Raw genomic sequence first — 25,504 nt, 5'->3', positions numbered from 1 at the left:
TATTTAGTCTTACATTTTATCTAATTTTTTTTATCTTTAATGGACTGGAAATTACCACGCCGAATATTGGTGATCGTGGGAATCGCGAATACAATAGTTATATATTAATATAAAAATATTTATCGAACGCAATCATGATATTTATTTAGTTTTGATAACCACTGTATAGTTAGTTTCCTACCTAATGTGTATGGGCCGCAATTGGGATAGGTGAAAAGGTAAAAAGGTTACTTTGGGCAGCAATCGGGCGATACCTGGTGCTAAAATATTGTAATAACTAATAACTTTCAAGATATGCAAATATTTGAATAGGCATACAAATGTAGCTAAACATAAATAAAAGCAAACGAAGTTGACAGATTGTATAAATCAGAACGTATGCTTCAGAAAGTTATATAGTCAAGACCTACGCTCCACCAATCTTTTGATATTTAGATATACATTATAATACCCATTACAGTGTGTTTCACGTGAATGTCGAACGTAATACATATATAAATAATATTTGCTGAACAATAAATAATATGTTGAACTATATTAACTTTATTGTTTGATTGAATATCAAAAATTTCAGAGCACTGACTTATCCAATGGAGCCTAGAAGTGTCATATTTTACATAAATACCAATTCTTTTATTAGACACCTATAGTATGAGCATCACACAATGATGTACAATCTATACAATCATACATAGGACAACTAGTGTTTTTCGAAAAATTCTACAGCGCCGGTACAAATTTAAACATAATCCACGAATAATATAATAATCTGTAGAGATGGTTAGGGACTTTCAAACCGGTTTTCACCTTTCATGAACCACCAAATGTCGGCGTGTTCAGTCACTGTGCGTTTATTCCGGATAGTGCGTTTGTTTTAAAGAAAAAAATCATTAATTTGTATATTATACAACGGAGCGTTTTGAGTGATATTTCCTTTTCGTCTTTTTTTTTGTTTTAAGCTGTACATATTATATATTATGTTTAAATGTTTTACCTACATGCAGTAAAATAATGTCACGCAGCCTGAAAGATAAAGTCTAAACCACATATGTTTCATTGAAAAGCTAATCTTAGTTCTTTATTATGTATTTATTATTAATGTTTTCCATTTCCAATATAATAAATTACTTATAGTTATTTTTCTGAATACGTCGTTGGTAATTATTAGAATGAGTTTTAAACTTACAACCTACTCATGTTATCACCTAATATTATCTATACGTTTTACGTACTCGTGATTATCGAACCCACATCATATTATTTCGGATGGAATACGATGATACGATCGATTGTTGTTTATGTTCATCGCTGTGTCAACTATATCATAGTCAACTATTTAACAGAGGTATTCGAACCCTACATAGTGGCTCCGAGGGACATCGCGAGTATTTGCCAGGAGAACTGTGTCATGAAAGAAGAAAAATAGTAACAATGACGGAGTTTTGTATAGTTTAATTATTTTATTCAAAATGTAAAACACTTTATTTCTGTTTTCTAATTATTATTGCATTTGTTGTGATATAGTTGATGTGTTTATAATAATATTTTATAGTATTATTAATTATTATGTATGATTAAATATTAAAATATTAACTTTCTGTGTTCTTAATAGTTTATGATCTATTAAAATGTTTTTGATCCGTAGAATAAATAAGTTTGAAGAGGCATCTTGGTCTATTATAGTTATGTTTTTATGAACAAAACCACTGTAGAACAAGTTTTTGAATTTAGCGTTCTATCGATTTTCAATCAAATACCGCTTAAAATCCAACTATGAGTTATTGCATTAATTTTATAATCTGTACAATTAACAGACTGTCAGAGTATACCCAAACTTAGGACATTCGATTGGTTCGGGCAGCATCAACATGACTTGTAAAAAACGATCAGATTAGCACACATCCAAGTATATATGATACTTTTATAATTGTCTTTACATTACACCGCGATATATTACCGAAACCGTCAGCGTCACTGGGCGCGAAGCTTCCTCTTTTCGGGATTACAAAAATTGTAAGTATAATGTATATCATGTATTATTCATGGGCCAAGAGGAGACGTCGTGTAAAAAGAACGAATACGTAGCTATATGATACCTTAACCTAACCTACCTATTCGGACGGAAAAAGAAAATATCGTGAACATATTGTGTAACGCTGCTGGAATAAGAGAAAAAGGATTACCGAAAGTATGTACGTATGCGTGTGTATTTTGTTTATGAATGACTCTTTGTTTAAAATACAGCAGGTGCCTATGTATTATAATAATGTATAACTGGTTTGATTACCACCCAAACGAATATAATATAGGGTATATCTACTTATGTTTTGTTTTACGATTATTACGCTCTCGTGTTTAATATTATTAGGTAGAGTAGAAGCGCGTTATTACTGTAATACGGTTGGTACCGTCTCAGGTAGTAAATAATAATATTATTATAATGCGTTACAACGTTCGTGCAGCGTAAAGTCTGAATGCATGTTATTATTATTCCTTTAAAACACATATTATACGATAAACTCGTTAACGGTCATATAGACGATACCGCATAATATGATTATTATTATTATTTTAATAGCGTAGTAATAATATTGTATGAAATCAAATTTATCAGTGGATTGTGTATTTGCGTGTATATTGTACGAATGAACCGACCATTATGCTAAACTGTGTGTGTGACGTCAGAGTATATAAATGTCACCGTCAATCGAGCACCGTCAGGTCGAAGTCGGTTAAATTGTCTATAGGTATAAGCGTCATATTTGCATATGTTTATGCTTCGAAATTTGCATATTTTATATTGCAGGTGTTCAATTAAAATGAAGCACTATAAGTGACATTTTGTTGAAATTGAGTACTTATGACGAACATTATTATTAATTTAAAACTTCAAAACGGCATGGTTTCTGAATTTCGACAATGCATAAATACAATTATTTATACGTCAATAAGACATCACGACCCTACAATTAAATTATGTTTTGACTCAGCTCCCTTAAAATGGTAGAAAAAGTGTTTTTATTTTATCGAACGCTCACCTGTGGTTTTTTTGAATATCTACCTACGCGATTGTACATGGAACGGGATTTTAAAATAAATTCATTTTAATATTATCATAATTTTTGTTGTAGTTTAATTTTGATTTCGGATGGTTTTATACATTTTTGTTTGTACCGATCAATTAGCCAACTGTTTTTAAAATATTATTTTTAAGACTTAAATAGCTTTTTCAGCTCAAATGATGTCATGATTTTACTAACCATATCTCTCCTCGTGTAGATGTAATTCTAATCACCAGTAATAACTAAAATATCCAGGTCAATGAGTTTTCAAAAAATATAAATAGTTTGTCATTATTTTTTTCTATACGTTATTATTATTCATTATTTATGTCATCATTTTATAGTATATCCGAACAACACACATATTATTTGACATATTACTGTGCTTGTCGTAATTAGTTATTATTAAGTCGTAAAAAAATTCAAAGATATCAAGTCGTGATGTTTCATAGTCAAATCGTTTTAAAGTCCATTAGTTGTATGTAGTTGTTTGTATGTAATTACAAATGTAATTTTTAAATAAAAATATTAATTTTCTGTGTACATTATTACAGTGTACAATTTTTATTTCTGATTGTTTAACTGTACATTACGTTATATTCTTATGTTCTTGTAAATCATTTTTACACACATTTTTCTAAAGGTTTTCTCTAGTGTTTTAAATGTATAACCTTGTATTCTGTTTCGTAATAATTTCAATATTATGACGAGGGACTACTATTTTCACTGGCAAATTAAATTAAAATGAATACCTACGTGGCTTAAAAACAGAAAATGAAAAAGTCAACATTATTGTTATTTCTTTTCACTTTTCGCTTTCAAATGTATTTACATTTTATTTTATAATTTGTTTTTTATCATAAACGATTTTTAAATAATAACGTCACTATATTAGCGTAAAAATATAACATATAATATAGTGAGTAATACAGTGAAATAATTGCAAAATTGGATACTTAAACGAAAAATGTTTTTTCATCAAACGATTTTCGCTTTTTGTTGTAATTCAAAATATATTGCTCGTTGACACCTGCAACAATTTGCTTTTATGTAAATTATTATTTTTATGCACAATGATATTTTCAAGGTATTTAGATTAATTCTAGCTATTTATAATACTTCATTAAACTGATAATTTGATGAATGATCGTATTGAAGTAGTTGACAGTTTCGAACCATAGTGGCAACCGATATAAGTTGACTTAAAAATTATTCACACTAGACCACGTTCAATGTGTATTTTATACCTAATGATATAGCCATATCCATTATATATATTGTATAGTTATAATAATAATTCCTGGACATGCCCTTATGTCCGTGTCAAACGTTGGGTTGATTTTAGACGGCCAACCAAATGCAAAGAGTGTTCTCAAATATTTGTTGATGGTGAATACGTTTATACATAACAAATATATAGAAATAGCCACATAACCCCTAATAACCAACTCATTTATGAGCATACTCGGAATATGTATATAACTATTGTTATCGACCCCACTGCAGTCATATACATATTATTAATAATTTTCTTTAACGGTCGGAAAACTCAAAATGAACATACTTGAACATTTTTGACATGACCCAAAAAAAGTGAAGACTTACACGTATTAGATAAACTCATAAACTGTTATGTGTATTCTGGTAGAAATGTAAAATCACATAGAATACAATTTAAACATGATTGATAGTATCATTATTTTTGGGCAGTTGGATATCGCATCGTATAGCCGTTAAAATTTACTCGAGGTTTAGATGTGGTTAACGGTAATCCACGTATAATGAATAATATGGGGTTTGAAAATAAAATGTTCAAAAGAATAAGATAACTGAGATAACAAAAATAGTAAAGCATTATACGTAATCACCTCTTTGGCCAACGATTTTGATATGGAAATCCACTAAACATCACACAGTGTATACGTCAGAGACAAGTATATAATAACATATTAATATTACTTTTATTTTATTTTTTTTATTGAACTTTAGCATTGGTTAAAATGTATGTCTATTAGCATGTAAGATGGTGGTGAGGGGGGGGGGGTAGGTGGGCCAAGGCCCCCTCTAAATTTGTCTTGGCCACCCCTTGGCCCCCTAACCGCCTAACTACAAAAGAAAAAACATTTTTTAAATTTATTATTAAGTACACATTTTTAATGTAAGTTTGAAAATTATATCTAACGTTTAAGTGTGTAAATATTAAACAATATACATATATGATATTTATCATCAATTAAAATCAAAACTAATAATTATATGAAAACTTAGTATATGAAACACAATCTTTACAATAAATAGTGTGTAAGCTTCCTACCCTGTACTGAGCCTATGAATGGGAAAAATACCACGGATTGGGACTTTTTTTAGCCCTACCAAATTTTGAGGCCACTAATACCCCCCAAGATAAAATGTCTGGCGCCGCTATGGTCAGTTGAGAAACAAGTGAATGTGGGGCGATGATTCTTCACTAGAAATCCGGGTGGTTACCCATCTGAGGGGCTAGTGACGCCGGACGATGCTTGACTGCAGCACACATTGGTGACTGCGGCCAACCACCTCACCACACCATTCTTTTTAGTATTATAATATTTACTTTAATCTCAATATGACTATTATATTATGAGTTATATGTATATTATATTTCCAGTTAATAATATATTTTTTTTCCTGAAAAGTAAACCCATTATTTTACTTCAAAGTTCAAACCCAATAAATATGATAAATGTACATTGTACCTACATAATGATTACTGTTTAAGGACATATTATGTGTTTCACAATTCCGCATAAATTGGATAGGTAACAAAAGGTCCTTAAATTAATTGATTATCAAAAAGTTTTCTGTGTACGTATTGTCGGTGAATGTAAATTGTTCACAAGTTGAGAATTAAATTTAGTAAAATATATTGTAAGTTCTGTCCAAGTACAGCTGTTTACATACAAATGTGTTGCAAATTCGTTAAGAACAATGTTCTTACGTAACAAATTTCAAAATTGAATCCATTACAAATTTAAGATGTATGAGTAATTAATGTATCAAAGTCATAAACGCATACACTGCAACGAAGATCAAAGATATTGTGAATCAGATAGGTTTAAGGAAGGTTTTAATATCCATTAATTGAACAAGTAGTCAAAATGATAATTATAAGTAATAAGAAGTAGTTTTGTGTTAAACATCCTACAAGCTATTTTTGTAGGTTACAGTTGTAATTGTGTAAGCTAGCATATACATTTGTAGCCTACTTACCTACATAAAGAATTGAGTGCTTTCATAAAATACAAAATACCTTTACTGTTAATATTTTTGGGGTAAAAAAAATGGCACCAGAATTTAAAAAATACAACTATACATATTTGATACAATGCATATTAATAATTATTGTTCGATTAGCCATGATTACACTATATACGTATTACCTACTATTTTTTTGTATTTTTTTAAGTCTTATTTTTGGAACGGAATTCCGGGAGAATACTACTTGCGTCCTATATTCCATTCGTTAGATATGTGGTACTTCCAAAAATAACTAAAAAAAATAGACTACATAGGTTGTAGGTTGTACCTTTATAAGGGATACCTATATTTGTTGTTTAAACCGTGTTACTAAAAATACCTAGTCAATACCTATTAAAAATCATTAAAATTATAATTCATTCATTTTATATTATCATAGAATGATGCATAATTTTTTTTATATTTAATATTAACTTAGTGGTTATGCAAAATGTAATACACAATATTTTTCAACGTTCGCAAAAATACATGAAATAAATTCTCATATTTTAATTGCAGTATTTTTACATTTTTTTAAATTCAATATTATGTACTTTTTCCGTTAAAAATATTAAAAAAATTATTTTAAATAATTAGTTTTGTTAACATCATGAATACATTAAGAAAGATAATTTAATTTTTTTGATAACCTATTCCATCAATATGTGTAATAAAATATTCAAATCAGTAGGTACTTACTATGTTGTGTTCAAAATCACGGGAGGCAAAAAACCTGTGAAATAAAATGTATCTGCTCAAAACGTGTTATTTGAGACACAACTAGTTTGTATCTAAATTTACATGTAGGCATTTATAGTACCTTGATGTGAACACGACTCTCTTATTTCTTAAACGGTATCAACTTAATAAAACTTTAGTTGGAGTTTTATATCGTTTACGTACAAGATTTCAAATGAAACGAAACCCGGTAGTGGGAGATAATATCATCGACTTTCAATATCGTTATCGTATTTCATTTGCAATAAAAGCATCAGTATGATGATAAACAAAAATAAAATTTTGATAATATTCTAGTAACATCGAAACCAACGAGTGTGCTTTTCAATATCCGCGAAACGCTAATATTATAACGCTACCTATTATTTGAATGTATATAAGTATACAGGGTGATTCATCAGGGGTTCTTATTCTAATTTTTATTTTAATAAAGAATTTATTCAAATGCTGGTTTGGTTTTGGAATTATTAAATAATATACTAAAACCTCATGACATCAATATTTATTTTCTTAATAAATTAAAACTAAAGTGCTAGACCAATATCATATACTGGGTTTTTTAAGAGCATTATGCACTTTAATACCTTTGCAGTCAACACCTTATATTATAATGCAGAAAATATTATTTCTGATACTATGTAATCTGTATAAAAAGATAAAATTATTATGGATTAGGATGAGGGGAAATGTAGGGTAATACTAGAAATTTAAGTTATAATGACTGCCTCTCGGAAATGTATCGACCGTATCTTTCCTCTCTGTCAACCATTACTCTGAAACCTCCTCTGAAATTGGATGTAAACATCATCATCGTCATCGTCATAATCATGGTATACGCTAATAATAATTACACGTTTTGCAGGAGCACAAAAATAATGTTATATATGTAGGTACTACAACACACGTCACTTATTTTGTGGATGGACCGTTGTATAATATCACACTCTGTATACATCTATTTAGGAGTTGTGTCACGGTGCGTTTTGTGTGTAAAATGAGAGGACCCTCCTCTTTTTCCTGTCCTATGTGCATGTGTAAGGATCATTGACCGAAGTTGTAGTGTTTGTTATTATCGTAGTTTACACGTGTGCCAGTGCCTTACACGTGGAGCATTATTATATATTAGGTACACGCGCATTCCTGCAGCTGGTTGTCTGACCGGTTATAATATTATATGTACACATGGTGTTATTCCGAGTATTTCTATATAAAAATAATAATTAACATAATATAAGTTATACATTTAAGTTGGATGATGAAATTAAGACAAAAAAAATTATCGATCAACAACATGAGATAAGACTTCTCGGGTTTGTTGATAAGCTTATTGACATCCGGTGCTTACTGCGTGTATAATATTACAATATACATTAATATACGTACATTTTAGCTAATTAAGAAAACATTTTTAAATATGAATTGTTTAAAACGAATATGAATAACGAACATCCACAGCATGTTATGTGGTATGTATGTGGCTTTGGCCATAACAAAAACTTTTAAATCGTATGGTTTAGGTGTATGAGGGACTCTACCCCCCTTCCATAAACAATAGATTTACCCCCTCACCCCACAACTAGTTTTTTTTTAAATCCTTCAAATATGCAAAATAAAATTGTGTAATATATTTTTAAGCCAACATTACATTGTCTGTAGTGTAAGTAAATTATAGTACAAGTCGTCTATGATATATTAGTATACTAAATAACATATAACGTCGGTTAACATATTAATAATATTATATCGCATAAAGTGAAATACAAATGTTCTAAAACCTAGTATGGGAAATTAAAAAAAGTAATATTTAAATCGTTTTTTATGAATTTCTTATTATTTTTAGGTAAAAATTAAAATATATTTAAATACTTATCTAAAATATTTTTCGTACGGTTAAATAAAAAAAATGTATTTTTTGGGACTACAGGCTCCGAAACTGAATTTTATACATTGTACGTTCAGTTATTGTAATGCGAAGGAAACCCAAGCAAAACCTCTATAAGCATTTTACATTAAACGAACTGTATTTATTTCATTTCAGTATTATTCAGCTAGGAACATCATGCGGGAGATGGTTGGTACGTACATATTAAAATGATGCCGAAGTGGAAGTCGCCCCCTCACATTTTTGTGTAGTTAATTTTTCTGATCAACTATTTCTGATAAAATTATAAAATTAATATAATTGCACATGAATTGTTGACGTATATACCTGTTACTTATAACCTAATTACTAGTAATTCGTTACATGGTTAAAATTGAATAAATTTATATCATTTTGGTTTTCCTTATGTGTATGGTTAAAATTGTCCTTCATTTAACCTCTTAAGAGGACTTCGTACCTTCGCGTGATGTCTCCATTGAACTATAATAAGTAGAATGGCTAATTTTAGGTTTTCGTTTTTAAAATCAGTTTAATCTAACTGTTTATTTAAGTTAAAGGTATGAACATTTTTTTATATTTGAAGTATAAATTAAGTGATGAGCACTTAAAATACTCATGACTTGTTGAAAGATTAAAAAAATATCAAAAAGCCTATGGTAAAGCCTAAATAGTATACTTACCTTTAAAAATGATGATAGTTAAATTTACTTAAATATTAAAAATAATATAAAGGGATTACTTTGTAGTTACTTAAAATATGCAAAGTTATGCGTTAGTATAACGAAGTCAGCAAATTAGGGTAAGATTTCCCCTCAAAACATACATATAAAAATGAATACCTACGTTTATTTATTATAGTAAATTAATAACTAATAAGCAATTAAAATATATGTGAAAAGGGATGGGTATAGATTTTAGTATTTTACTGATATTTAGATATAGCTAGACGATTTTAGGATCGGACTTATACCAATAGGAAATTTAATTTGTAAATTTTTTATCAAATCCAACAATGAGTGTATACTCAACTGTTACTAAATTAATGAAAATTTCCACCAATATTATAAAAACAAATCAAATCCAAATTTTTATTTTTATGCACAATTAACAATGAAAATACATAGGTCTTATCTGTACATAATATAATATTTATACAATAAAAATAATTAGATTAAAACTAATTTTGCAAAATATAATTAAATAAAGTTGGGAAAAAGATCATGGACTTTGACATTGAACACGTAGTGTAATTTAATTAAGCACTTAAATTGTTAAGAAAAATATGTCATTATAATCAAATTAAGCCTTAACTTAAAATTTAAATTAAATTTTAAAAAAAAATAACATTGATGGAGTGTATACGTTTATCTTGCAGTTTAAAGGTTATTACCAATGTAATTTACATATATTTACAGGTAAAAAATTGTATCAGTAGAATTTACATACAAAAAAGTATAACCGGTAGAATTTAAAATCAGTTTAAACCTTTAGTTTTTGCCTCTTCCTATACAAATGTGAAATGGGTAAAGGGACGACATCATTCTATAATATTATTCCGTACTCGTGTGTCTAAACGTGTCCAGATAACTGCACACCAATTTTATCTAATACTATATATAATGGACCTGACAGAAACCAACTTTATAATCGAATCGATGTCACAAACAATTTGGCCAGTCGTCAATCAACGTTTCATTGCTCAATCGAGCAAATAATAATTATGATATTACATCGAGGGACGACCTCAACAACCACTGCGTGACGCTCAGTATATCCTCTAAACATAGGTAATCGGTACTTGTGTATGCATATATAATATATATATTTGTATAAAGCGTATTACTAGGGGAAGGTTTAATTTCCTCCCCTGATCGACTATTTTTGACCTCATCAGCCCACCGATTTCCATTACGGTGCAATAATATGTAATCGATCTTTGTCGTTTCGCTATCATTTCCATACAACAGAGACGATCAAGATAACGTCCAAAATAATTAAATCCTCGTATACCTATACAATTAAGTGAAAACTGGTCCAAACAAACGTCCATGCTACTTTGATGGACGTGCGTCGTGCCGTCGTATACACACGTGAAGGCACGTACTAAATATTTTTACTATACTAACAATAGTTTCGTTTCAGTCGACATTTTGTTGCCAGGGAAAAGAAATCGCTTTGAAAATTAGTAACCCGTTAGTTTTTAACGTGATGGTTTCGTAAACCATCTGCAAGATTATATGTTCGTAAACCATGAATACAAATTATGTTTGCTGCAAGTCGTACACGACATTGTTTTGTCATCGCGAAGGACCTATAAATAATTCGCATTCCTATGTTATTTTATGATATTTTAATAAAAATACATATCCAGTATCCACCATAGAATATTGTGTGGCAGGGGCGGGGAGTGAGCTATTTCTGCAGTGTGTTATTGAAAAAGCCTTCTCTCACGAGCCACGCTGTAAAGATTCTTACTATTTTTTTTTTGTCACACTTCTGTCTACATTACGGTAATCCATAATGAACACTTATTTCTATCTCTACTCGGTTTATAGATTTGCTAAATTATTTCATAGAATAGTAGTATTTCACTTACCCACTTGGACGCGTGACTACTATAGGTGGAAAAATAAAATGAATTATCAGAGTAATTAGAAAAAATCGTACCGGTACGTAAGATGCGTTTATAATTATCTCGAATTGGATTGAAAATAGGGACATTTTTAAACATGAATTAGGTACCTCCTGTTATATTATAATGATTAATATGGATTTAAAGAGACTCATTGTCGGTCCTGGTAGTCTTCAGGATATCGTCATCTGTGCAGATGTTGGATAATGAACATTCGGCTATAGGGACCAAAATATTCAAGTGGGTGTGGTAGAATACTATTCGGTTGTATTATCTGGCATAAAAAAAACAAAACATAATTAATACAAAATATATTCAGAATACCACTTCCCTTCGCTAATTTTTAAATTAAATTTTCATTCAAGAGTTTTTTTTTATCTGTGGGATATTGGTTCTACCTGTATTGCGGGTGTAAACACACGTACCATCTTGTTTGCATATTAAAATTAAATTAATATTAATAATGCTAAATATAAGGTATTAAGGTCCCAGAGTCATGATCGGCAGTCTTCTGAATCATATACATTTTGTTAAATAAACTAAACATTTTAATAGCCTTCACTTTTCGTTATTTATCTAGATATCCGAGCGGTTAAAAAATGTAAAGTAATAACGAAAGTGTATGTCAAATACTTATTATATGTAAACATAAACTTTACTCCCTCTATATAATACGACGAGCTGCAAAGGTTGATGTACTAATAAAATATATTTAGAACAGTAATCGAAGTTATCTCTCCGAAGTTCAAAATGTATGTAATATTATTATTATAAATACATATAATATACATAATATATACAATTATTCTGCCAGAATGTTTTATTATCCTGTACTATAAGGTCTTATTTATTCATTCTTTTACTTCGGAGGGTAAACATATTTGAACTATGAAAAAATAAAGATAGGTGTCTTTAAAAATTTATAAAATTATAAATAAAGTTATAATAATATAGTATAATATTACTAAAAGAAACAATTTTTAAAGCATCGATTAGGTTAGGATGGGATGGGTTAATAACAAGAATTTTTAATTTGCAAAACATTTTTAACAATTAAGTTTACCATAGAACATTACATAATACAAATAAAAATAAATAATAATCATAATATATATTTTTTATAATTTATAGGTCCATTATGATATCATATTTTATGATGCAGCGAAACATAAATGTAAAAAGAATGTTTTTAAGTTTAATGCGAATTCCACAAGTCCCGTAGCAGAGTTATAATAATTAATTTATCAATAATCAATGTACCTACCAGTAATTATGTTACTATTATGTTTATTTTTTATTTTTATTAATCACAGTTTCTTTGGCATCGTCATCTAAACTTATTACTAATATAGTTACATATTATAAACATTTTATTGTCCATTATCTTTCAACTTCTAAGACAGTAAATTGTTGATATTAGGTTCCTCGTTTGAGAGTTTCGTATGTAGACGCCGTTAAAATGAAATTATATACATATTATGAGTACACATCGTGTATTGAGTATTGACAATAATATTATCTATTGAGTAAATATTGAATCACGAGTTCATATTAGCACTAGTAAACAAAAAGGATCGGTTACACTATAGGTAAACAAATATGATATTGTTCCAATATTGGAAGTTAAAGAAACGAAATCATGATTCCTATATTTATATATTATCATTTATTAATGGCCAATAAGTATATTATACTTTTAACATTATAGTATATACCTATTTTAGTATATCCAATATTATATTGGGGCTCTGCCCCCCCCCTCCCCAGGGCTTTTATCATTAAAGAAACTGTCACTTCGCTAGGGTATCAATGATAGGTTAATCGTATTAGAGTAATAACAATTCAAATTAAATATAAAATAATATGTACTTATAAACTATCAAAAATAAATGTAATAAAACTATTTAATGAATATATTATTGAATGTCATTATTTTTGGTTTGTATTTTAATTAATTTTCCGGGTCTACAAATAGACAATATACCGTGTCATCGTCAGCCAATTATATCATTCGTCCGTTCCCTCCAGCTTCAAGTTTAAAATACTTTCTGTAAATTGGAACTCGTGACACGAATATGTCACATGAGGTTTAATAAATATTATCAGGCATGGTTTGGGGGATCATTGATGCTTTGTCCCATCAGCTAAATAATCTTGTCACTTGTAGTTGTTTATTCAGACCCTTATTACGGTTCTAAGTTTATGTACGATTCTTGTGGTAACTATGTAATATATATATATATCATATTTATTATACTTGCTTGACGTCATAAGATAAAGAAAAGTCCGAGAATTATTTTATTTATCACAGAGATATTATAATACTATTACTATATTCATAGAAAAAAAAAGTATATTAAATTATAATATTATAATGCTCGTACATATTATTTTTATATTATTATATAGTTACTATTATTATTATTATTATTATGCTACTTACTAGTGGGCTATTCCACCTTCTCGCTTATCTTGTCGGTCTTCTTTGTGATCTTTGCCCTCGCGATTCAATGGTCTCCTTCTTGCAATTAAAAACATGTAATTTTAAATATTTAAAAATGAAATGTACAACACTTTTTAATTAATCTTTTATATTATTATTATTTTATTGTTATACTTATCACGTCAAACCTACTGTGTTATAATAACAATATAACATTACACAGAGACATGCCATAATAATAATATTTTTTTTTCTTATTCACAGGAACGCTGAAGAGGTGAGGCGCGAGGACAACGAGCTGCAAGGCGTGTCACAGCACGTCATCACCGTCGACGGTGAAGCTGTGACGTCCGTCAACGGAAAGCTGTTGGCCGGACATACGGTTGGTCGGGACGCGGGTGACGACGTGGACCAGGTGTCCGTTTGCTCGTGCACGTGCGTGGGACCAGTGCAGTACGACTACAACCGCGACATACGTCCGGCGGAAAGGGCGGCCGCGAACGCCGCAGCCGCGGCCGCCGTAGTCTACAACAGTCCACCGACCGAACAGCCCCTGCTGTCCATGAAGCGGGTGTCCATATAAAAGAAACAGTGCCGGCACTGGAGATTGAGGGTGGTTTTGGTGAACAGTGTAGACATATATTTTACGGGGCAGCTTGATGCGTGATTGTGTATGGACATATTATTAATATTTTTTTTTTTATATTCACTTGCCCCCTCACAACGAAATTTAATATGGCCCCCAATAAGTCTATTCGTCACTGTTGCACGTCCCGTCCGAAATATAGGCGTAGGAATATTTAATTGTACAGGGTCATTCAAAAGTCTTCGCCTGATTTTAAAAATGAATATATATTTTAAAAACTAAGATGCTAGAATTAATATAATTAATAATCGAGTTTCAACAAAGTGTTTTATATTCAATATGATCTCACTGGTTAGATTAGGTACACATTTATTCGTTATTTTTCTCATATGTCAATCTCGGCACTATAACTGATGACAGTTTCTGATCATTGCAAATGCTCATAAGATGCTCATAACCTACAAAAATAAAAATGTACAATAAACCCGACTATATAATCCTTACAATAATAGTATAAAGGTCGTTTACTAGTGAATTATGGTTGCTGAGCAGTAGTCAGATGGAGATTTTTGAATCACTCTGTATAATTATACTTAAATATACATAGTTGTTCTATTAATAACCGTACTCATCTTACTATTCAGTATGGGGTACGTATTAAATCGTCTACGATATTTGGAAACTCAAGCAGTACGCCTTGCCGTTATTTAACAGTAAAATTCGAATATTCAATAAATTATTTTCAAGGAAGTTCAAGGCTTTTACACATCTTGAGGCTCCATTCTGCATAGGTTAACTGCAATACTCATATAATATACGATACACATTACACAGTTAACAAAATTATTATTTAATTGTACGGGACTGCTCGCCAACGCGGGTTCGACGGGTTTGGAAGTGGAAATTTCGATGGTTTTTAATAAAAATAAAAATATATTATAAGTAGGTAACAAAATTGCACCGAAACCGACTGTGACACGGACCGGCTATTATACTGCTCGATTCTTCTAGTGTTGATGCGATTTAATGACGTGAATAAATTACGTTCACGGTCTGTGTTCAATATTGACCGGTTGTGCAACAGCGGCACCCTTTACTTTTCACTAGCGTATTATAAAACATTAATATTATCAAATCTTAAAATACCTATTTTACTATTTTTTTTGTTGACATTTAAGGCTTTTGATTGTGTGCTATTTTGAAGTAATAATTTTCATTATCTCAATCATTTCAGAACCAATTGATTAATTGTAATGTTGTAACTTGCGGTTTGCTTCTTAAACGGCTTTCGTACGGTAATAGACTGCAATATTTCCGCAAGTGTGCGGATTTACACTATAAAGTATAGGGAGTAAATCTCTCCTCTTAATAAACGTCCTCTTTAGAATAATTAACATAAAAAAAGCATTTGTGTACGGAGGCTAGTATCATAATAATATGGTGATTGGGCTGTACATTGCTTGGTACACACACTTATTATTTAAAAACGATTTTCAATCATATGACTACGATCTCAAGGTTTATTTTTTGTTTACAGCCTTTTACTCCACACATCCAAACATAAACGTCAAAGTAATTAAAAATTTAAAGTTATTATAAGTTATTAAAAACATCTAAATATCGTGTTGGTATTTGTGTTTGTATTTTTAAATACAGTGGTCTAGTGGCCCTGTAGGAATCAGTTCCCTATGTCTTTATCCCGTTTTCCCGATTTTAAGACAGCGTATTACAATACTATTTGTGCGGTCACGACAACGGACGAATTGACATACACGAAATCCCATTTAAACCGTATATAGTACGTTTATCCAATTACAACGCCGTATAAACCGTAACAGATATAAATCATAAGGCCTAAAATTGATCAATCTCGTATACAACTTAGTTACATTTTTGTTTTAAATTTTAACCAAACATAGTAATTTCATAATAATTTATTAAATAAAACAATACGAAAACATAAAGGTGTAAAACGAAAACTCATTATTTATTGTTTATAAGTTGTTGTAAATCGTAACATAAGACATATTATCATTATTATGTGTAGATTTTGTATTTTTTTTTTATGTTTTCATTATTATAACAATACAAAATGATTATTAACATTATTATAACGACTTGTTTTAATTATATTTGATCAGTACCTATTCTCAGTAGACGCATTCCTCTTCTCCTAATTTTAACAGTTTTCTATCTCAGCATATTATAAATCATGTTAGAATATATACATACAAGTTAATGCGATGAAGTCAAAGTAAACGCATAACACTGTATTTATTATGGGTTTTTCACATATAAGTTAGGGGGAGGGGGTAACCTCATACCTGGCACACACTGACCAAATCAACCAAAACTCGATTTTGTACAACTATGTAGGTATATCATATTATATTAATATATTATTACATAATTACCAGTGACGTATGGTGTGAGCCACTACTGACTAGAAAACAATAACAAATAATATCTGATAACCTAACCGGGGACCATTATAGTTGATACACTAGCTAAACGAGTTATAGAAACGACTCGACCCCTGGATAACGTCATATGCCTATATAGGTGCTGATGGTGCTGCATAATACTTTTATAGTTATATTATATTGTATTAGGCTACCGTTTCATTACATAATAATATTGTTCCATAGTATGCATACGCCATACACATTTTTTTATAAAAAAAATAGATTTGGCATGGGAGACGCAGAGCGGGACACCTAGTATGTATATTGTATACACATGTCACTAACACACACACACACACACATACACACACACACACACACACACACACACACACACACACACACACACACACACACACACACACAATCTACATGGGAATTTGAAAGGGGAGGTAGTAGAGGTCATAAGCTAGTGGTTATTTTTTTTCAACAGGTTTTATAAATACTTATCGTCTTGAATAAAGCAATGTATTTATTTTAGAATACTACAAATTGCAATACTGACATATCATAGGTACGTATTGGTAACACATGAATTTGTATAGGTAATACAAGTAACAAATGTACAACCATTATACTCTATATGGTATCTATATATAGGTACAGTGGTTCACAACATTTTTTTCCAGAGGTGCCCTTTTTTAACCTTCAGCCACTTTGCCCTTCTGTGAATACCACGATACACATAAATATTAAATGAACACTACTAATTATTCTCATTTATAATCAATTTTTATCATTTTATTGAACATAATACAATATTGAATATAGTATGATTATTCTAAGCGTGCGCAGCCAACCTAAAATTAATACATTTTTATACTTATAAGATATAATGAAAAAAATATTTTAAAAAGAGAAAAATTATTTGAAACGTGAATAATATATAATATGTAACATTGTAACTAATGAGATGAAAATGGCAGCTAATGTCTTCAAAGTTCGGAAATATTATTTTTTGTCCTACAAGTGGAGTCGGAGGTCAGGTCTCTACATCAAATATTTGAGGGCAAAACACCCTTTTTCTCATCTTAATACTAAATCCAAAATAAACAAAATAAATTAAAATAACAACATTTATTTTTTCTATTGACTATAGTTATTTAAAATGTCTTTATTTAATACAACATACTTGGTTATACCTACCTATATTACATACATGTACGTACATTTATTTTTCGTTTAATAATTATTTATTTTTATTCTCAACATTTTTGAAGAAATAATGTCTGTTGTCGGCCACACTGAAAGAGTTAGCGGCCACATGTTTTGACCACTACGTTAGAGGGAACATACTTTGTAGTAATCACTAAACTGTTCTAAATGTTTTTGAAAGTATATTTGCATTTTGCATGTATACATATTATGTTTGGCACGATTTTCACAGCTGCTCGATGATAGCCAATTTTATACGGATATTATTCTATGTTATCATGAGGTATTTGTTCTGTTATAATATAGTTCTTTTGAAACAACATCGAAGTAATAATCGATTATTTCACTAAACAACAACACAGGTCCATTTTTCGTCAGCTAAGTACAAGTGTTTTAACTTATATATCATTATTTTAATGGTAGGTATCATACGGAATGGATGAAACTGCATAACGGTGAAAGTTAGTGTAGGTACATCATGTTATAAACATCTTATACAACATAGTTTGTACATACCTATATTATTGTATTTTGTTATATATTTTATTGTTGATTTTTCCTCTACGTCGTAAACAGGTATATGGGACGATGAATATATTATTTTATTTGTAAATCGAAATTTATGTCAAATGTTTCATACTCGCAACTCGCACAACGTCAAAATGAAATACCATAGGCATGTGTTCCTTTGTAGAAAACAAAAGTTGATTTAATTTCGCAGTGGAGCGCACACCGTTTGTATATTGTGTAGTATATAAAAGTATAATACAATATATATTATTTGAAAATATGTACTAGCATATTATATACTTGCATATTACTGTAATATTCACGTTATACGTGTGAATGTAAGACTAAAATACCCAAATATTTATATAAATATTACAATAATTTACGACTTCAGTTATCGATTATATTATATTATAATAAAAGTATAACTTACCTATTTAGGTAATTATAATACATAAGCAACCCAAGGGCAAATAGTTATGCGAACACCGCCTCTCACCGATATATAAATCTACCAGTTTATAATCATGAACATTAAACATTATAATGTAAATTATAAAAAATAGGATAAAAATCATAAATGAATATCTGTATGAAAAATCAAATTCGATTTTCTTGTTATTTTTATACTCAGCCGCCCAGAGCCGTGGACACGGTATAATTTAATCCTCAATCATAGAATCCGGGACAAAAAAGCGAAAACTAAAATATTCCAAGCTTTTAACTATTTAAAAAAAAGCTGGGTTCAGTAAACTTGATTTAATAATAGCACTCAGTAAAAACTCCGGTTAGGTCAAGTAATTTTCAAAATTAATATTTAATATTTTCAAAATTCTTGGAAATTCCTTGTCTTAAAGACAAAGCTCATATTATTAATTTACAATGTTAATACATATTATAGTATAATATTTAATATTATTATTTTTAAATTGTGTATTCCTATTTCCTCCATACAGTTAAAATTATTATAGCTTGTCATACAATTACAGATATAATACATCATTAAAAGTTAGTTTTTAAAAATAATTAAAATAAGTGGAGCTGTTAAAATGATTCCCATCCATTATCTGTTTCCAAAACAAATCCAGTATTCAACAACAAAAATTCTAAATCTTAAAATCTGTATTACGTAGTGGGATAAAATAGCAGTTAGTTAACTTAGCTCGTTCTCAAACAACGAAATGTTTCAACAGAAACATACATTTAAGGTTTATAATATTATTTTTTTTGATCAAATTTTAATTAATATTTTTTAGCACACCTATTTTGCGTCACTCCTAAATTTGCATCAAGTGGGAAGGACAATGAGTTGTTAAAATGAGAGCTTTTTGGACCTGTGATTATTATATTGTTGCACACTTTGAAATGTGACGAAATTCAAATAATAATCATCATTGATGATTACTTTTTGATTAATACAAATATTGTATTACATATCTTTGGACTGTATAATATACTGATATTATTCATACCCTGCACTCATTACCCCAATTTTACCATAACCTTACGTGACGAGTTCACATTAGTTGTGATCATTGAATATATTATCTGTAGCCTTTTTCTACTCAAAAGCGTACAATAATTATTGAAACCCTATGTTTGTTCACGCTAGGTATCGCCAAATCGCTCAACAAACGCATTTAAGTATAAGGAAAACAAACTCAGTCCGATTTCGTAAATACTATTATTTTTCTAACGATTTTCTTTTACGAATATTTCAAACTGACAATATCCTCTACGGCCCTCTATTTGGAGATGTAATATACAAACTCGGAAAACCATAAAAGGGCGAGAGTACAATAATATTATAATACCTCCTATGACGCAAATAATAAATGTAGGCTGTTTACATAGTACCCATCGTCACATAAATCCGTAAACACGTATCGAAGATTGTTATTGAGTTATAAAATTGAGGGAGTAATGGACAAGGATAACAGTTTTCCTTGGCAATAACATCAAGTTTTCGGAATTACGACATTTGTTTGGTGTATTGTATTAACAGTCAATTTTTATATTGAAATAAAAAAAACACCACCAAAAACTAGGATTCTTATACATAAATATATTTTTTTTCCTTTATTTTTTACTATAATGTAGATTATATTTTACATATTATATTTTCATAAACATGATAAATTGTTTCAGTTTTCAACTAAACATTTACGTTAATATTGTTACCTAGGTACTATATTTATTTGCGGATGAGTATGAGGGGAAAGAGAAGAACCATATTGTGTTAACAACGTCACTGAACGAGTGTAACGCACGTGTCTTAGTAATATATAAATGGTTAATGGATAACAGATGACGATGGACGTGAATCACTCTGTATACGATTTTTACTGACACGTGTGTGTGCGAGCGCAAGTGTACTCACATACGACACAACAACATAAGTATTATTAAACATTGTCGGCATCACCCAACATTTCGGAGAACTGTGCCATGGACATGTATAATGGTGAAGAGACCCAAGAGGGGAATTTGGTGAGAACCATAACCCTGTGATAAGATCGTGAACTTATTACTTGTACAATATGTTATCAACGAGCGTGGGTCGATATTTGGTCAGAATAAAACCGAACTCAGATTAAGACTAACGATAAATTTGATGAAAACGAATAATTACTAACTATAAAATAATGATAAATAATATTTTTAAATTCGTGGCAAGAATATTGTATTGGTTTTACAATGACGATCTGTCTTGTTTTTTCTATAAAAATGCTTTGACCTTCAATTTTTAGCTCGACTTTGATTGAAAACTATAACCAGTAGAATTCAAAATAATTCATTTTTCAAAAATTAAAGCTGTAAACTTGAATTTTTCATCAAATAATTATATAAGACTAAACGAGATATAATTAATTCTCAAAATATAGATTTTGTTTTAATTTAACCCATTATAAACATTTTAAATATTTGGATGTTTTTAGTTTTATTTTTTGTTGAGAGGAAGAATCGTCAAACATTTTGTACAATATTATTTCTTATAAGTTATATAACCTCGCCCAAACTATAAAATCTTTCAAAAAAATAGTTTTTCATTGTGTAAGTTGTTCATTGAATTTAAATTAAAATATTGATTACAGTAATTTACTCGTTAAGGAGTTTCACTCAACATCTACTAAACAATATTATAGCCACTACCCTGCTTTTTTTTGCTGTACTTTTTGCTCGTTGGATGAAATGCAAGTAAAAAATAATATGGTTATTTATTAGATGATCCATCACTATTAATACGTCTTTCAATTTCTCAATTCTTGTAAACAGTGATTCCATGCGCTTCTGATACTATTGGATATTAAACCGGCTAAATGATATAACATGCGTATTGATGACAACGAAGCTTACAATTGTAATTTGTACATTTTAATTATTAGGGTCGGATTTTATAGGTATGCTCCTATTTTCTATGTGATATAGAAATCAAACTTGTATTTATAATTCGTTTCATGCCATACTGTATCTAAATACCTAAATTATTTTTTTTTTTGTGTAAATAAAAAATGATTTCCTATTGATATTTTGCTATTATACCAGCATTTTATTAAATTGTTATATATTCATTGTGTCATAATAATAAAAAACAATTTTATTTAATTAATAAGAAATTAAAATATATAGGATTCCTAGTTATGTACCTTATTATTATAATAATTATATTAAAAAAATTACAAATAATACAAACATATTTCGCTTGGTAGGTATAGTACGTAATAAATAGGTTTTATGTAATAGTGGAACGGATAGGTACAGTTCAAACGGCAGTGCGGTCGTTGGGCAAATGAAATTATTTTTATCTGAGTACTCGATATTATGGACTTTGATTATAGACCTGATTATATTCTATGAATTTTATGCGCATGTGATTTTATTTTATTCGTCTCTGACTGTACAATATTATTATAGGAACCGACATTTTTTTAAATCTAGAGTTCATTGACAATATTATTCAATATGTAAATTGAATGTTATTTTTATGTATTTATTTTTAATATTATGATTTATGACAATCTATATTACTTCCTATACACGTATATTCATTCATATGTATTCGTTCAAACGGTATACAACTATTAGATCAAACAGACTACATTTTGGGTGGATTCTCCCAAACGGTTTCATCTATTCAAACATTACCTGTTGACTTGTATACAGTTCTAAAGTAATTTTTTTTTTGAACCTTACTACCTTTGATTCTACCAAAATAAATTGAAACTGACCTTACTCATAATAATATTTCGTGCAGTCAAGTAGGTTACACCGAATAGGACACAGGTGTGTCGGAGTCGAAATTAAATAATTTATACTTTTTGCATTTTAATCGAATTACAATAATTATTCAAACTTAAAATATTGTCAAAACACATTTCTCAATTTTCCAGGCGTAATACAGTCAACTTTGGAAAGTTAACTTGGTTAAAAATGATAAGCTACTAACTTTATTGTCCTTCGTATATAGGACATATCTCCATATAGTGATAATTAAGTACTTATAACTCAATCGGGGTATTAACGATACATTGATAACACTCTAATACAACAATTTATTGTTAATTTATTGCATACGCTTTAGATTTCATGTACATTTATATTTATATTATCTAATTTATATTTTCTACCAATGATACATACTTGTATGATTTCATATAGCACAAAAATGCTTAAAAATGAAAACGGTAACTATTTGACATGAGCACGGGCCTTTGGTTTTTATTATAAAGATTTTAAAATTTTAAAGAAATAAATCGAAAAACAAGCATGGGGACTAAACTTAAATTAAAATAAATGGTGATATGGAATTTATTTTATATAAGCAATAGGTACCTACATTGTACACACTTACATTGATTATTACATTGAGACATATTAATTGAAGTTATTTAAACTGTACTTTCCTATATTATTTTATGAACAAAAGTAGGTATAACTATAAGGATATATTATCATAGTATAATTATTTATAATAAATATTACTATTATCCATTGCATTTTTAATAATAATTGTATTGGCGGTTTACATTTTTAAAATAACAGTTGCGTTTTTAACTGCTTAAACTATGACGTGTTGATGTCGCTACAGGTGGTTGTGATGCTAAGCTCAAACGCAATTCGCATTCAAATTGAAAACAAACTATTTTCTACCGATACAACACAGGTTTATGAGTCTCAAATTTTTCAATATTTCCAGACCCGCTGCAATATTCAAAGTACAATATTCTGAAGGTTGATTTCAAACAATTCCAAGTCGTCGCCCGTGTCGCCCCGGTGTGTACGATAAGCCGTGCGCTACCTACTGTAGTAGACCACTGTAAACCATAGAAATCTGTTGCCCGGTGTATCCACTAGATAGCGTCATGGCTTGGAATCATTGTGCCACACATACACTCTCGTTCAATTTCGTAGGACGATCGGAATAATATTACTTTTGTCAAATTTAGTAAAGACTTTAAGTATACTCTGGGATATTGGTTTGCAAAAAGTTCAATACAATGAATATATATTATAATATATTATAATTTAATTGAAATAATTTTAGGTTATTTTAGTTTTTTTTTTGGTTTGTAACGGATTAGGTTGGACGTCAGTTAGTCGATTGCTTTTAATAAGTTAGGTGCATAGGTACATATATTGATATAAATAGGTTAAATTATCAATACATCAATTTAATTTTAATTTTAATTCAACGTCATTCAATATATACGTCTCCTTCAATCCATTAAACCTATGTAAAATACAAAGATTTCGTACCACTTTAACGAATTAAAAACTAAGTTGAAGCTACGTTGATTTTATAACATAGCTACATAACGAGTTACTTTTTTTAAAGTAAATAACTTTTAACTTAATTTCAGTTGTACCGTCTACGGTTATACTTCGATTATTTTTCTAATTGAGAATAGAAAAGAAAACTCAATTACCCAGTATCCTAAACCTACAGGTTTGTATTTTAAGTAAGTACAATTAATAATTAATTGTTATTATTATATTTTTCTATTGATAACGATGAATTAGAAAAAAGTAACTGATCATTAACTAAGTCAAGTTACTTTTTTTCCAATTAACTTGTGTAACTTTTACAAGAAAAAATTTTTTTTCATTTTTTCCATATTATTATTATCTCTAGCATAATGAGTTTTAAAAAAAGAATCAATTTACCGTTTTAGTATATTATAGATACTAAAATTGTTTAATAAGTTAATATTAGGTAAGTACACTCTACATAACATTGATTAAACATCGCTCAGCACGGGCGTTGGTGGTGTAATGGTCAGCATAGTTGCCTTCCAAGCAGTTGATCCGGGTTCGATTCCCGGCCATCGCAGCAACTTTTTTGCTGAGTAAATTGTTTGGGTTTATTTGATTTTTTTGTTTATATTATATTAGTTCATAGGGACTAAATCCCCATTTTAAAACCATTTATTATTTTTGGAAATGAATAATAATTAGTGTTCTGACATCTATAATTTATGAAGCAACAGCAATAAAATGTGAACCTAACCTCCAGTCCGGCACTTAGCTATTAATTATTGTTCTTGTCCTCTGGCACATATCAACAAGACGGCATAAAAAAAAATTAATTTAGTCCGCCAAATCGTTACGAGGCATTGGCCAATGCAGACAACGAAACTGAAACAGAGGTATTTCTACGAATTTCTACCTAATAATAACATGGTTAGGTGTGAGCAACTAACCCAAGCTGAAGTCACACCCTGCAAGCCAGGACCGTCCGCAGGGCGAAATTTCTT

The 25,504-nt window shown here is 29.6% G+C and overlaps 1 protein-coding gene and 1 non-coding gene across 5 annotated transcripts in view; both read left to right on the top strand.

Annotated features, from left to right (window-relative positions):
- LOC111034808 (two pore potassium channel protein sup-9-like) overlaps positions 1-15,653 on the top strand; it is an 81,499-nt gene extending 65,846 nt beyond the window's left edge. For all 4 annotated transcript variants that reach the window (XM_022316189.1, XM_022316187.1, XM_022316186.1 and 1 more), the window contains one exon: positions 14,298-15,653. In XM_022316189.1, coding sequence (XP_022171881.1) covers positions 14,298-14,616 — 319 coding nt within the window. In that variant the 3' untranslated portion in view covers positions 14,617-15,653. The remainder of the gene's footprint in view (positions 1-14,297) is intronic.
- Positions 15,654-25,008: 9,355 nt separating this feature from the next.
- On the top strand, positions 25,009-25,080 carry Trnag-ucc. Its single transcript has one exon. It is a non-coding gene; the product is annotated as a tRNA-Gly (tRNA).
- Positions 25,081-25,504: the final 424 nt, after the last annotated feature.

This window comes from Myzus persicae, unplaced genomic scaffold (genome assembly GCF_001856785.1).
Source record: "Myzus persicae strain clone G006 unplaced genomic scaffold, MPER_G0061.0, whole genome shotgun sequence".
Lineage (NCBI taxonomy): Eukaryota > Metazoa > Arthropoda > Insecta > Hemiptera > Aphididae > Myzus > Myzus persicae.
The sequence above is the reverse complement of the archived record's forward strand: the minus strand, read 5'-3'. Positions and strand labels throughout refer to the sequence as shown.